Here is a 15,471-nt window from a genome sequence, read left to right as displayed (position 1 = left end):
CATACTGTAAAATATAAAAATCAGATAGAATTTAAAAATGTGTTATATGAGCAGTAGTGTGTAAGAAAAAAGTCTTAAGACTATTAATAAGGAGGGCACATCTCGGTTCTTTGACTCATTTTGTAAAATTAACTCCCGTATTTATAGAAAAAATATAATTCGACGTTATAGCTAAATTATCACTTGTACCTTCTAACTCAAGCAACTTTGCAAAAAACTGTATGATGTGTCGACTTCCGGTTCAAATTTATTACGGAAATTCTGGTTCAAAACTGATATGTTATACCGGCACCGCTCAAGACAGTAGTAGTACTCGTATCTTAAGTATTTTATATATTCCACTCTCATATGTACAGACATATGTATGTACATAGATAAAGGTAAATTCGTTAACGGTTGTTTACCATACAGTTAATCTAATTGCATCCGAGGACTTTTGTTATCTTTCTTATCTTTTCTGCATAGAAAGGAGAGTAAAAGTACGATAACCCCCCGCTCAGATGTCTGAATCAGGGTTCTCATTTACTACTCCGTAGCAGCAAAATTTCTAAAATTATTGCTATGATATCGCTACCGCTCTCACTTTGTCGGGAGCCGCAGCATAGCCGTAGCATAACAATGTAAAGTATGTGCTCTACTCTGCTCCGAGTTTTGTTAGGTAAAAAACTATAGCTGGAGCGGGAGCAAAAAATTTAATTCTGCGCTATGCTCTGGCGTAGCGGTAGCAAAAAATTGGGAGCGGTAGCACAGCGGAGCAAATGAAAATTTTCATGTGCTACAGCTCCCGAATGTGTTTGTTGTTTTTTTTTTTCTTTTTTTGCTATTCTCTCTCACAGCTAAATGCGATTTTGCGATAAAAACGATGAAGCTTGTATCAACTAGGTACGGTCATGTGAACGGATTAAGTTGAAAAGATATAGTATGTACATATGTACATACAAGAACGCTGGAAGTGATTGATAGTTTTCCTTCGAAATTAGATATTAAGGCAAGTCTATACCATATAATACATACATATGTATATATGTATATGTATGTACATACATATTTTAAGTTATTTTCCGATGGGTGATCGACAATACAACATTTTGTTGTACATTTTATTGTTAGGGTATCACATATGTATGTTCGGTTCGTTTATCCAGAGGAACAAATCTGAGTGATAAAAGACGACCACGCCACAGGCAGTAAATTTCCCAAGGATTCTTAGATAATACATTTAAAAAAAATAGTCAACATTTTCCACAAAAAGATATAATACCCAAACATGTGTAATATACTTATGAATATATGTACATAAATGCCTGTGCATACTTGCAAGTACATACATACATACAAATTTTTGTTTAAATTATGATTTCTATTAATAATAGCAATTGAGGTGGTAACAGCAGGAGAAAGAGGCCTGTCGACCGCAAACCGGTGGACACGCGTCGACCACGCTGCGATCATTCCAACCTGTCTTCATTAACGGCGACATTGACACAGGCTATTGTGGCTTATTAGCACTTGCAGACAAGCAAATACATTCTATATCAGCATCCAAATCGATCTATTTACGTACGAGTAGAAGAACATACATGTACATATGTACGTACAGAAGTATCTATTCAAATCCGAGATAATCGAAAAACGCTAATTATGGATATGATACTATATTTTTTCAGGCACAAATAAAAATGTGCCACACATGGACCTGTTTGCTGAAAGAGCAAATCGAGATTATCAACAATTTAAGTGGATATGAATAAATTAGTTAAGTCTCCATAGGGGCGTAACATACATACATACATATATATGTTGGCTAACGTATATCCAGATGTTTGTATGTTTGTACATATGTATGTATATGCATAGGCACATATGCATGTATTGTTAGGAAAAAAGCAACCAAAATACAGCTTGTGCAAGAACTGAAGCCGATCGACCTTCCCAAGTGACATCGCTTCGCTCTATGGGCTCTTGAAAAGTTTAAATTCCAAGGTTTGGTGTGGTTTGTTGACCGGGGGAATAATCAGCCCAAATTTCTTCAAAAATGAAGCCGGTGAGAACCGAATATTTGCTCATGATCTCGGCGACATTAAGTTTCAACAAGACAGCGCCACTTTCTACAAATCGCATCAATCAATGGATTTGGCGAGTGAGCACTTCGGTGAGCAAATAATTTTACGTTTCGGGCCAGTCGATTGGCCACCAAGATCGTGTGCGGACAATCCCGCTTCGATTCAGTCCTTGGAGCAAAACATGACGCGAGTCATTCGCCAGTTACCACTCGAAATGCACGAACAAGTCATCGAAAATTGGACTCAATGGATGGACCATCTGAGACGTAGACGCGGCCAACATTTGAATGAGATAATCATAAATCATTACAAATGCTAATAAAAGTTCTTTCAAATTATAATAAACATTCCCCATTAAAGCTGAAGTTTTTGTTTTTTTCTCTAAAAAGCGTTTGTATGGTATTTGGTTCACACTTAGGAAGTAATGTCATTACAGCCGTGAAATACTGTTATCAATGATGTTCGCAAAGTAGCGATATGGTGATAGATATATACATACATACAGTAGAAATATACACACAAACCTAATTGTAAAATTTATTAATGAATTGTTGTGATATCTTGAATATTAACAAAAATATATTATAAAACGAAATACATTAGAACGTTACCTCTGACGCAAATGTTGAGTTAAAAATATTTTTAATTTTATACTAATAATAGCAAGGATTTATGGTATATACATATGTATGTATATGTATGTTCATATCTTATAATCTATCCTACATATTTGAACGCCTTTACTCCAAAGTCCTAAGCGAAGGATTTAGCACAATTAGGCGCGACTTTGTTTCTAATCCAAAAATTTTTTTTTGATTTCACACACCCTTACATATGTTAAACGTATACATACATGTGTACAGTGATACTTAGCCAAGCGCACACTAAAATACACTTGTAAATATATATATGTACATACATACATATTTATAAATAAATCAAAAATTGGTGTCAAACGATAAAGTCGAGTCATTATGCTTGTATTTATTATTTGTTTGTCCAAAGAAAGCGGAAACATCTTTATTTATATGTATGTAAGTTTATCTAAATATGTTGTTGTTTTTATTATAAGATCTCGTTGTGTACCTTTTCAAGCTTATTGAAAGAGATACATACATACATACAAAATTTGCATGAATTTCGGTGTTAGGTGCAGGCTGGTTTAAATAAAACACAACTTTTTAGTGATTCTTTTTTATTCAACTATTTTTTCCTTTGTATCAATGTGGGTAACTTAATCTATTCATCATAACAATCACAAAAAATATTATTAAATGTTCGCTCCATTCCATTTTGCATTGTGCTCCTTTGTTTATCGCTAATTTTTTGGCAATTCAACTATCAATTATTAGTATAAATTCTGGAGTTTCTGGTCTAATTCCACTTTTTTCCATTCCACGTTATGTAAGTTATGTTGAAAAAGTACCATCATAAACGTGTTTAAAGTGTTTATAAGAATATGCATTTTTTCACTTGTGATTGATCGTATGACTATTGTTGTGAATTGAAAAATATACATAAATTATAAAAAATATCAGTAGAAAATAGATAGTGCTCATGTATGTATGTATATAATGGAATATTTTGGTATTTAAGAATATGCATACATTAATCTATAACAAAATAATTACATTCCTCCATTTCAAAGAGATTGTAATTTTCCTTATACAAATATTACTTAGCTATGTATATATATATTTATTATATACTTGTATAGTTTGGTCCTTAAATATATATGTATATATAAATGTACATATACATATATATATGTACATATATTGAATTTACATCAATTATGGTTTCGAAGAAATTTCAACAGACAACACATCTTTGACATTAAAAGTTTTATAGGTACCATTTAAAATTTAGTTTAATTTCATAATTTATAAAATTTATTTATGTACAGAATTTTCCCATTTTTCTCCTGAAAATTTGTAATTCTTTTAAACTTGTTTTTTCTCTACATTTCACGGATGTTTAGATGTGCATATGTACTTAAGTTGAGCTTCAGGATTTCTCATTTTGTAGTTTCTGGTGTATGTACATATGTATACCGACCTTCACTCTCTCAATTTATGGGCGGCTTATTGAGTTTATTCATCAAGCAAGCAAGTTCTCACCAAAGCATTACATACAGCATAGGGATCGCAGTTAGAGCTGGGACGACGATCTTCGAAGTAGCCTTTACCTGCACTTGCCACACCACGTGGAATACGAACACTGGTGCCACGGTTCGCAATGCCCCAAGAGAACTTATCGATACTTGAGGTTTCCAACCGGCCGACTAAACGTCGTTCATTATCCTTGCCTTCCTTTGGATCATAGGCACGAATGTGGCGCTCTTGCTGCTTGCTGAGCTTTTTAATGGCTTCTTCTATGACTTTCATACCGCCATCAGCACGCATAGCTTTAGTAGAGAAATTGTGATGAGCACCAGCGCCGTTCCATGGCCCATCCATTGGCTTGGGATCGAATGTAACAACAATGCCATATTCTTCAGCAATGCGTTGTAGAATATACCGTGAAACCCACAGGTCATCACCAGCTTTGAGGCCAATGCTAGGACCCACTTGATATTCCCATTGAGCGGGCATAACTTCTGCATTGGTGCCAGCGAAGTCGATACCAGCATACAAGCATGCAGTGGCATGAGCTTCTACTAAATCTCGGGCGTAAACACGATCGGCTCCCACTGCGCAGTAGTAAGGTCCTTGTGGTGCAGGAAAGCCACCTTCTGGCCAGCCGAAGGGGCGACCCTCAATATCAAGTAACGTATATTCCTGTTCAATGCCGAACCAGGGTTCTTGATCAATAACTTTTTCTATAGCTGCTTGACAGGCAGCGCGTTTGTTCGATGGCGTTGGCTTACCTTCAGATGTGTAAGTATCACACATAACAATAATATCGTTTTGACCTGGCTTGAAGGGATCCCGATAAATGGCACGTGGTATTAAGGTGGTGTCTGAGTTTTCACCAGAGGCTTGGTATGTCGAGCTTCCATCATACTGCCAATTAGGGAGATCTTCCACACTTTTTGGTACCTTATTCAAAACCCGATCCTTCAAACGGATATTTTCACCAGTGCCATCAATCCAAAGGTAAGTTGCCTGAACAAGATTTTTTGGAGTTTCAAGTGTGCGATAGCGATCTAACAATGTTTTGCTCAGCGCTGCATTAGGTGAATTCCTCAGGAAATGTGCTTTGCGCACAGAGGTCATATTAAGGTTGCGGAATTGAGATAAAAACGAGGAGGATGCCGCAAACTCCTTGTTAATAAACAGACCAGCACAACGAAGAGCCATCTTTTTTTACAAAATTCTTCCTGATTTTGTATTGAAGTTATTATTATTTCTTATTTCTCTTCCCACTATATTCTCTTCAATGAAGGACGTTGAAGGACGCTAAATGTTATAGCTATATCTGCGGCGTAAAGTTGGAGAGTAGCACGAGTTAGTGGAAATATTTCATATGTGATTTGGAAAATGTCCGAAAAAGGTAGGTTTGTGCGTAACACTTCAAACAATTTGTATTCATTTATTTGCTGGAACTTTGCCTTTCTTTTGTTTTGTACTTTCGATTTTGATATAACACTCGAAATTTCAACTTAATTTCATTGCAGCACTTTTCTTTTGTACTAATTTTTTCTCACTACACTTAGTGGTTTCTGTCCATATACAAAAATCTTGTATGAACAGCAATGCGTTTAAGTCCGAACACCCGTTTTCTTTGAGGTTTGAACAATGTCTGACTGCGAACATAGCGAAGCACTCACTTTTCAGGCCTCATTCGTTGCGATTTTCTTTATCACATTTTTAAAATTCAACCTCCCCACATTTGGCGTCTGTCCTTCTTCATTTGTGTTAGTGAGATATGCTTGTTACAGAGAGTCGTTACCCTAAATGCATGCGTAGGCGAGCTTCTAAGACTGTGTTTACACACGAAGACTTTTGTTGCCTGAATTTGATGGCGAGTAGCGACGAGGAAAGATGAAGGACACCGAGGGTTAACGGTTTTCTGTTCTTTTTCGTAACAGTTCACTGCTATGCAATTCGGCATTACTTTTCATTGAGAATTGGTATCGTGGTTGTTAATCACGCTCGGTTTCAAATGAATATTCAGAATATGTTCGAAAAAAAGAAAAGTAAATTTGAGAATGTGATCTGAAAAGGGATTCGGAAAATGGCCCAACGAGTATTGCCCGTGTGAATGCGATGGACGTTATCGTAAGAAGATTTCCCGATAATGGGCAACAAAAGTTTCCGTTTATAACCCCACACTAAAACATAGTAAGCAGTCAGTAAACAGATATGTATATGTACATACATATGTATGTATATACAAGTATCTGAGCAAAAGAAGCAGCCACTCTCGGCAATACATATGTATATAAACATATTTACAAATGTTTACTCATGCACGCATGTATGCATATACATACATATATATTATATATGTATGTAATTAAATGTATACGCCCGTAAAATATTTGTTGGTGCACGTTGTGGTTGGATGATACGATGGAATGTTTGGTAAGAGAAGATCGACTTTATGGATAAAAGGTCAATTGTTGAACATACTTATGTACTCGTATGTATGTACGGACATGCATATATAATATGTACGCCTGTATCTGTAACCTGTAAACAATTAACCGAAAAACCAAGGAGTGTATATGTAAATAAAATTTGCGAACACACACACACATATCCACTTATATGCGGATGATATTGTGTCCAGTAACAGCTGAGAGCCTCCTTTGTAAACCCAGCTGATAAAGTGTATATGTAAGTACACCGTCCAATAGATAATCGATGCTATGCACATGAACATGTATGTACGTATGTTTGTACATACATGATATGATAATTGTACATCACTTATATATGTATGTATGTACATATGTATGTATATGTTATGTGTATCCATATGTACGTATATATGTACATATGTATATATACAGAAAGATGCCTAAGGCTCACATACGCATACCATATATTAGTTCGCACAAATGCATTCATATGTATATCCCTGTATGTACAATTGTACATATGCATGTACGGGTACCACTATTGCTTTTTAACATCAAATGCATCGCTCTGTTGTTTTGGTTACTCCAAGTGCTTTGTTTTGTATACCATCGCACATCTGTTTTTGTTTTGGTTGCAAAGTCCGAGATTTTTTTAGCGGCACTGGCGACATCACAAATATCGGATTCACCTTTCATGCCCAGACGGTATTCCACCGGTGATGAATGTTGTTGCCTTCTTTCTGTGTTCTCCTAAAAAATAGAGAATATCTCTCAATGAGTATACCTCTCTATATGTTACTGTCATTTACGAATACAGATGTATTTATTTCACAATAAACATACTGATAGCATACATACATACATACATAAACATGTTTGTGTGTAGATAAATGCAAGGTAAACAAATTTTAAAATGGGTGCAGTGCACTCACAGCTGTTTCTGTTGAGCTTTTTTTGAGCAAAAGCTGTATTCGTATTTTATTCATACCACATACTGTTTGGGGAAGTGAACTTGTCGGAGTTGTATTCATGTCACCCTGTTGGAAAAAGTAATGCGAGCAAATAGTGGTTCCGTTGTATCAGCAGCCACTATCAACTGGTGTGTTGTAGTACCAAATATTGCAGATGTCTACTCGGATGTCTGAGATTATTTTCTAAATGTGCGTCATATATTTACATAATTTTTTTTTAAATTAAATTTAAGAAATTATTAAATTTTTGACTTTGGCTAAGGATAAGTTTTCGATAAGCATAATGAAAATAACAATGTATAAAAACTAAGTCACTCTCAAAGCAAAGTAACAAAGTTTCTGACGATTAATTTTCGCGTGTTGACATGTTGTGATTATTAAAAAATATTTTGATACATTCTAGTTAATTTCCGCTAGTTTATACCAGTTTTCCATTTCTTTACATTTTCATTATTTCGCTCTTCGTGAGAGTAACTTCTCCATCCGCTCAGTGCTGTTCTTCCTGATAACTAGCGGCTACTATCAGTTAAGAAACAAACTAATAGTATGCTTAAAGTGCGTTATTGTCTATAGTGTTGAAAACAAGTTGTTGTCGTGATTCACCAGTGTTTTTTAAACTGTGATTATTGACTTGTTTATTTAATCTCTGCAAAAGGTGATACCCAAAAGAAATCAACCATGTTAAGAACTCACAAGCCATTTGTATTAATTTATATACATACATACATACATACATATGTGAACCAATTATCAAATGTCTGCACATCTGAAAATAATACAATTTTCATTTTCGCTGACTGCCGTTCGTAAATAAAAGCGACAGCGCCAAATTACTGTCAAAAATTCCTCTGCTCTAAATTTTGTTGAGAAATTGAAAACTTTTCACGTACATAGAAATGCGCATGCGCATGGAGAGCTTAGAATGAAACATTAATACATCGACCAATCACAGATGTAAACAAGAGCAATGCCAAACACAATAAATGAAGGAAAGTCCCTTCTTTTGAGAAAACAGGCTTTTCATAATGTTATTCTCCAAGCTTAGGTACTTTGAGTTTTATAAATGAAATTTTCATAACCCTTGTATCTGTCTACCTTTCGGAACATTAATTATAAGTATCGACAGTTGCGTTTCCCCTTTATTTATAAAACTACTAGTTTTATTGAAGAATTGAAGAAAAAATCAATCAAAGGCCTCCTTCCAAAGTATGTAAAGCGCAACGTTTGGACGCCGTTGGTTGCCTGGGTTCACATACTAATTTCACATTCAAATAAAAAATGCTCAGAAACAGCATTGCTAAGAGTGTGGTCTCCAGAGAAAATATCTTTGCGAATTTCCACCAAAATGATTTGTATATTTAGCGCGGCATACGCCGGTAGCTCATCAGTTTTATATGAGATATCATCGAAATAAGTTCATTCTGAAGTAAAGAAAAGGAAGATAAAATAAATATATGAGCATTATCGTAAAATAAATAAATAATAAAAAATAAAATCAACAAGATAACTGAATGCTTGCTTGCTGTTTCTTTTGTGAGATCAACCACGTAAATCTTCGTATGAAAACACTTTCAGACTACCTTTGTCGTAGCCGTTCGATTGATACTTTACATAAAATATTTTATTATAACGTACATATATGTATGTACTCGTGTTATTTTCGGAACTTTCAAGTGTAAAGTGAAAGTATTTGCCAGAAAAACATATAACACAAAAAGTCGAGCAAAATATTTTGAACAAATCATGCCTTTGAATGCCTGAGGACTACTGAAAAACTAAAAAAAAGTTAGAAAATAGTTATTATTTGAAAATAATGAATTAGAGCGACAATTGCCTGTTATTAGAACTCAAGATAAACCGTTGGAAAGCACAGAAAATTCAAAAACATTACAGACTCTTCTAACCCCAGTGATAAAAAGTGAATAAAAGTAAGCACAGACTTAGTTAAAGCACTTCAATTCTGTCTCTAAACTAGTTACAAAGGTAAGAAATTGACAATAAGAAATTTTCAATTTACAATTTTAAAATCATGACTGTAGGAGGGAGAACGAAGATTTTTATAAGCCGCGCATTGTTTCCATATAACTGTGATCTGCTTAGTTTAGTTTGCCAATATTATCGTTTATAATTTGAAATATACATACACATATTCTCATGCGTATGTATATAGTCTTACCTCTTATCTATTTTATTAATCACGTATTTAATTCATGATTTGTGGATGTTAGATACGGAGTTGGTCTTAATTTAGAAGAGTCGAGGTATTCTGGTATATCACATGTATGTGTGTACATCGTTGAAATAAATGAGGTAAATTACATGCGGACCACAAACATAGTTTTCATTGCGCGTGCTGTTGTTGAACAGGATCGCCACACGCTTCCTGCCACATGCCATTTGTGACATGCCGCACGCTGAGAAGCTAACATGGCAGCCCAGTCTTCTTTGTGAGCGTAGTCAGGCTGTAAGAGCACACGTGCGCGCAGCAGACAAATAACTTGATTACCATTGTAAATGCATTAACAGTGATTGCTTTTTTCGCACAAGTCGGTCCACTGGAATTTCCTAATCACACGTATGCCACGATTAATGTAGACTCAAAAATGAATATAGAAATATGTAGTTGGAGTAAGAAACGACTGGGGCACTGGCGCGCTGTTGTTAACTCGACTATAATCGCGTAAGCGGTGTCTACGCCAATTAAGAAGAAGTTGGAATGAGATGTATGTACCTACCTACCTCTGTAAATTGCACGCGTATTCATATGTAAATACATGTGTATGTGTATATACAAATGACAACAATGATACTGCGCTTCTTTGATAATTTGTTAAAGTAATTGACCTATTTGCATTTATCAAATTTTTAAAGTTACTAAAAAGTATGCGCGAATTTCCAACTAAGAGCGTTGAGTTCTCACAACACAAATTCATATGGATATATGTATGTATGTAGGTTCTTTTATTTGTACATACTTTTTATTGTTAAACTGAATTCGATCAAATCTTAATGCTTAACACATACATACATACATACATACACACATACATATGTATGTATGTATATACTTTTGCATTGATATTGGTTTGTATCCATTGCTGTTATTGTAACGACAAAGCGTATTCCGAAATTCCTTTGCTATTTTTAAAAATATCAGCGGCCAGTACGGCGCCGATGTTTCGTAGCAACCGCGTCAGCTGGAGGAAGCGGCAGCCAAAAGATCTAAAAACTGTCGACACGCCGATCACAACCATCCATTAATATTTCGTTTTTACTGAACTTAGAGGAAGATGTGCGTTTGTCGCCTTACATTTTTCAAAAGCTTAAATAAGTCATAGAATAGATTTGGTTTTCCACATGAAATTTATTAGGGTGATACATAATATTATATGTTAATTATGTTTCAATATGCTTCTTTACATAATTAATATATCATTAATTATTGATATTATATGTGTATATATGTGCATTTATATATACTTATATAAGTATGTATGTACTATAATTGGAACAAAGAATTCTATTAGATGCCTCTACGGCATGCATTTTCTACTTATAATGTGAACGTTTTGATGATATCACAATTAAAAAAATTTATTCCACTATAGGTTATGTGATGCGAATCCAAAATATTGGCAACTTCCTCAATTTTTTAAGAAATTACACTTTGATTTTCCTACAGATATGTATGTATATATCTTTCTTATACACATACAGTTATGTTTACACACTCATTAAATAAACAACAACAGAGTTATAAAAATTCCTAACGAATTCCTTCCCGTTGTCATAAGCAACAGATTTGAAGTAGCTACTATCTTATCTTCAGGAGTCCTATCTACTGTATTATGGTTCCACACATCATTTAAGAAAGCGCTGAAATGAAATTAATTTGCCATATTATATTTGCCATGTGCTCATACAAACAATTCTTTAAAAGATTTTATACGGATAACTGTATGTGATCACAATATACATACATGCACATGCATATACATATGTACATATGTATGCTGAAATGAGAATTTCTCATGGAAATTAAATTAACAACAAAATAAAATAATAATAAATTATAGTATTCACAGGATGACAGAAGGTATTCATAACACATTCACTGAACACACTAATTGGTATATAAATCGAAATACAGTTGAACTTCTATAACTCGAAATTTCCATAACTCGAACTCATGAATTGGCACTGGACTCTCACACTCGTTTTGTTGTGGATTATGGTGATTCGAGTTAGGGATGTTGAACTGTCTGTTATTTATTTACTAAACATTGGAAAATAGGCATTTGTATTTTCTTTGACGATAACAGTACGTTTTTCGTGTGTAAATTTTATCGGAAATGTACTGTATATGTTCATAGATGGAAGATAGGTTTTTAATTTTTATTTTCATAAACAAAAGAGAACATTGGAACCGGGAAAATCAGTATATACATACTAATCTCATATCTGACCCTCGTACAAGTTAGACGATAATACATGGCTATTTGATTATTCATACAAAAATGTTTTACTTAAACATGCATATGTATTTTCAAAATTAAATTATATGTATATGTTTGTGTATTAATTTTTCCATTGTCTTTGCAGTTAAACAGTCACAATGAGAACGGAGGATGTCCCCCGGGTGCGCCTCGCTGTTATTGGAAATGCCGATGTGGGGAAATCAGGTCGGTTACTTAAATGATCACACATCAACTAACAATATTTATACACATTATCAATAAAATGCAAATAAATGGGCAAATGTGCTAAGCAGTCATTTAAACAGACTTGAACTTGCCAGTCAATGTCAAGAAACCGCCGCTGCTATCGGCGACATGTGGAGTAAATCCTGAATTAATAACTCATAAATAATTAAGAGTGAACACAAGAAATACGTAAACTTTTAACGTCATACGTCAGCGAATTGAATATTTTTTTGCTTATTTACTTTCGTTTACTAAAAAGTCAAGTGTTTAAGCCCAAAACTGATAATTAAACCGTTACTTTTATTCCATAATGATGAGTAATCTTTCGTATATGCATGCACCTACGAAACATGATGTCCTCATATGTAAATCAGAAAGTGCTCTAAAAAATTAGGTCCTATTGAAATTACATAAGATGTCTTAGGGAAGTACCATGTATTCTCATTTTGTATGATATCAGAGTTCTCCATTCAGAAGCTAACGACAAATACAACAAATTTTAAATGGTTGAACAAGCACATGCATATTTAAGCACCAAGAGAGGTCCTAATCTAATCTCATATGAGCTTTTTTGGAAAATCGGCAATTGGAAGTAATTACAAAATCATTCAGTTGAATTCAATGCCAGATGATGCATTATTGTCTTGTCAATAGCCGTGTTTTCAATTTCTGAGATGAATGTCACCACAGTTGTGTAAGCATTTCATATGCATATACATACACACCAACAAGTTTCTTTCATTGTATGTTTCACTGAAGCTGTAAATGGATGTAATGTACCCATTACAGATTAAAATTGTGACACCAGTGTTGCAGACATATTATTATTTGCAGGTATTGTATTCCCAAGATATTCTCGTAAAATCGCATTTCCTCTTTTATCAGAATATACATCTTTTAAATTTCAATTCATTTGCGAGCAACATGGCGTATGAGTAACAATTGTACTAAGTGTGACCAGTTCGTTATCGTTAAGATATTGCTGGCTCAAAACCGGTTTTAGACCCATACTGATCGAGAGTCAATCCCGATTTGTATTGACATATTGAAGGACTGTTAAAACAGATGATTTAGTTTATATGTTAAGTTAGTCTAGTATATCCATATGTATGTGCCTTGTGTACATAATTAGAAGACATTTGTATACCATATTTGGCTGTGACATTTGATTTGACTGTGCATATTCATTTAATATTCGGCATATTAATGCGAATATGTACATATGTGTATGTGTCTCAGTAGAATTTTCAATTACTGTATAAACATAAGCAATGCATCTCGTCAATGCAATGGAAATTATTATATTTTGATTTTCTGAATTGAAACAAAAACACAAACATAAGCGTAGTGAGTGATAAATGGCTAAACAAAAATGAAAATCAATATATTTCAAATAACGGGAGCGTATCAATTCTGATGGATCTGTTGATTTATTTTTTTAGCGTTGACAGTGCGTTATCTGACAGGCCGATTCATTGGCGAATATCGCTCCAACACAGATCTGTTATATAATAAAACAATCACTTTAAATGGCGGTCTGACGGAAGTAGAAATCGTTGATGTGTATGCCGGAAGCACGGAAGATTTTCCAATTGAACAAGTAAATAAATCATTTCTCCTAACACAAACATGAAATTTTTAAATTATACCTAAGTACATAAATATATTTATATGGTTATGTTTATATTAGTAATATGTACATACATATATTTTTTAGTATAACCTTAATGTGTAAGTAAAAACTTATAATGGGACCAAATTTTCTTGGTGATGTTTACAGGTTCTTTGGGCCGATGCTTGCATGGTCGTTTACAATATAACGGAACGCAGAAGCCTAAACTATGCGACCAAATGTTTGGGCGAAATCAAGGCGTTACAAAATGGACCATCGGCGTACTTAATAGGCAATAAAGCCGATTTGGATCATTTGCGCGAGGTAGGTTTGCGTACCCCAACGTATTCTTCTTCCTTCTCTTTATTGGTGTAGACACCGCTTACGGGGTTAAAGCCGAGTTTACAACAGTTGTCTCTTATTTAGGTAGCATTCATGTATGCATATTTAATTTCAGATACCTGAAAAAGAGGGTGCTGCTTTGGCTGCTGCACATTCCATAGGCTTTTGTGAAGTTTCCGTCGCTGAGTACACTCCCATATTGTCAAAGGCCTTCGAAAAATTGATTATTAACTCTCGTGCGCAACCACAAAAGCAAATTCGTAAATTTTCCGTAAGTAAAATGCTTGGAACCCTTATGGGAAGCAGTGGTTATGGTAGCAGTCGTAACTTGGCTATAAATCAAGGAACTGTGATACCCTGCCATAAGGGAGAGTTACACAAGACACGCGCTCTGAGGCGTCGACAAGGATTCATGGCAACGTCTAGTTTGTGACCGAACAGATTGGTAAAGAGGTCACTATCAAGGGACGGGTAAGGGAGATTTATTTCTATAGTAGATAAATGTAAAAAGTGATTTAATTATTAAGTGTATCCACTACATGTGTATACACATGTACTCGTTTTGTACTAGCGAAAGGACAATGATTTCAAATTTTTTTGTTTTGAAATGGAATTTGAAACACTATCTTAAGTTATTCTTATTATAAAAATTACGCCAAAAAATAAAACCATCTAAGAAAAAAAAAAACCAGAGTAAGTTATAAGTTTTTTTATATGGTATACATACACATACATATGTATGTATACATATTTGCTAATTATTCTCTTTTAAAAATCAAAATATATATAGATTAAATATTTAATAACTAAAATGATTTTTTATAAATTTACTGATTAATATGCTTATAACAAATTTGTAGAAGAAAAGACCTAAACATACATATTTATACAAATCTTTTGAATAATACTAAGGCAGTTCGAAATTTCATTTGAAAACAGAAAAATTTTGAATTTCAAAAATTGAAATTATATATTTTTTGTTTTCGAAAAATGCGCCTGAAAAGAACTGTGATATGTAGAAATTATATTTTTATTTAAATAATATTTGTTAATTTTTTTTTAATATTCCGCCTAATGATAAATACAAAATATTTAGGATTAAGTTTTTAATAAATCGTAATATCGACAGGCAAACCGATGTAACTGAAATTGTAACATTTTGTTAACGCAAATTGCTATAAATTTTCATTAATTTAGATTCGATGGATTAAATTTTTAATCACTATCGTTCATAAATTTTCTTTTATAAATT

The 15,471-nt window shown here is 33.9% G+C and overlaps 2 protein-coding genes across 3 annotated transcripts; one reads left to right on the top strand and one right to left on the bottom strand.

Moving 5' to 3' along the window:
* Window positions 1-3,241: 3,241 nt before the first annotated feature.
* On the bottom strand, window positions 3,242-5,820 carry LOC120768513 (glutamine synthetase 1, mitochondrial). Its single transcript, XM_040095241.1, has one exon. The coding sequence runs from the start codon at window positions 5,363-5,365 to the stop codon at window positions 4,157-4,159; it is 1,209 nt and encodes a 402-aa protein (XP_039951175.1). The 5' UTR covers window positions 5,366-5,820; the 3' UTR covers window positions 3,242-4,156.
* A 2,330-nt stretch (window positions 5,821-8,150) lies between these two features.
* On the top strand, window positions 8,151-14,904 carry LOC120769705 (ras-related and estrogen-regulated growth inhibitor-like protein). 2 transcript variants are annotated; one of them, XM_040096839.1, is made up of 5 exons: window positions 8,151-8,217; window positions 12,165-12,244; window positions 13,708-13,865; window positions 14,046-14,201; window positions 14,335-14,904. In XM_040096839.1, exons 2-5 carry the CDS (start codon window positions 12,178-12,180, stop codon window positions 14,650-14,652), a joined length of 699 nt encoding a protein of 232 aa, XP_039952773.1. In that variant the 5' UTR covers window positions 8,151-8,217; window positions 12,165-12,177; the 3' UTR covers window positions 14,653-14,904. The 2 variants fall into 2 exon arrangements, with proteins under 2 accessions (XP_039952773.1, XP_039952772.1); XM_040096838.1 differs by lacking the exon at window positions 8,151-8,217 and adding an exon at window positions 8,736-9,545.
* The last annotated feature ends 567 nt before the right edge of the window (window positions 14,905-15,471 follow it).

This window comes from Bactrocera tryoni, chromosome 2, assembly GCF_016617805.1.
Source record: "Bactrocera tryoni isolate S06 chromosome 2, CSIRO_BtryS06_freeze2, whole genome shotgun sequence".
Lineage (NCBI taxonomy): Eukaryota > Metazoa > Arthropoda > Insecta > Diptera > Tephritidae > Bactrocera > Bactrocera tryoni.
The sequence above is the reverse complement of the archived record's forward strand: the minus strand, read 5'-3'. Positions and strand labels throughout refer to the sequence as shown.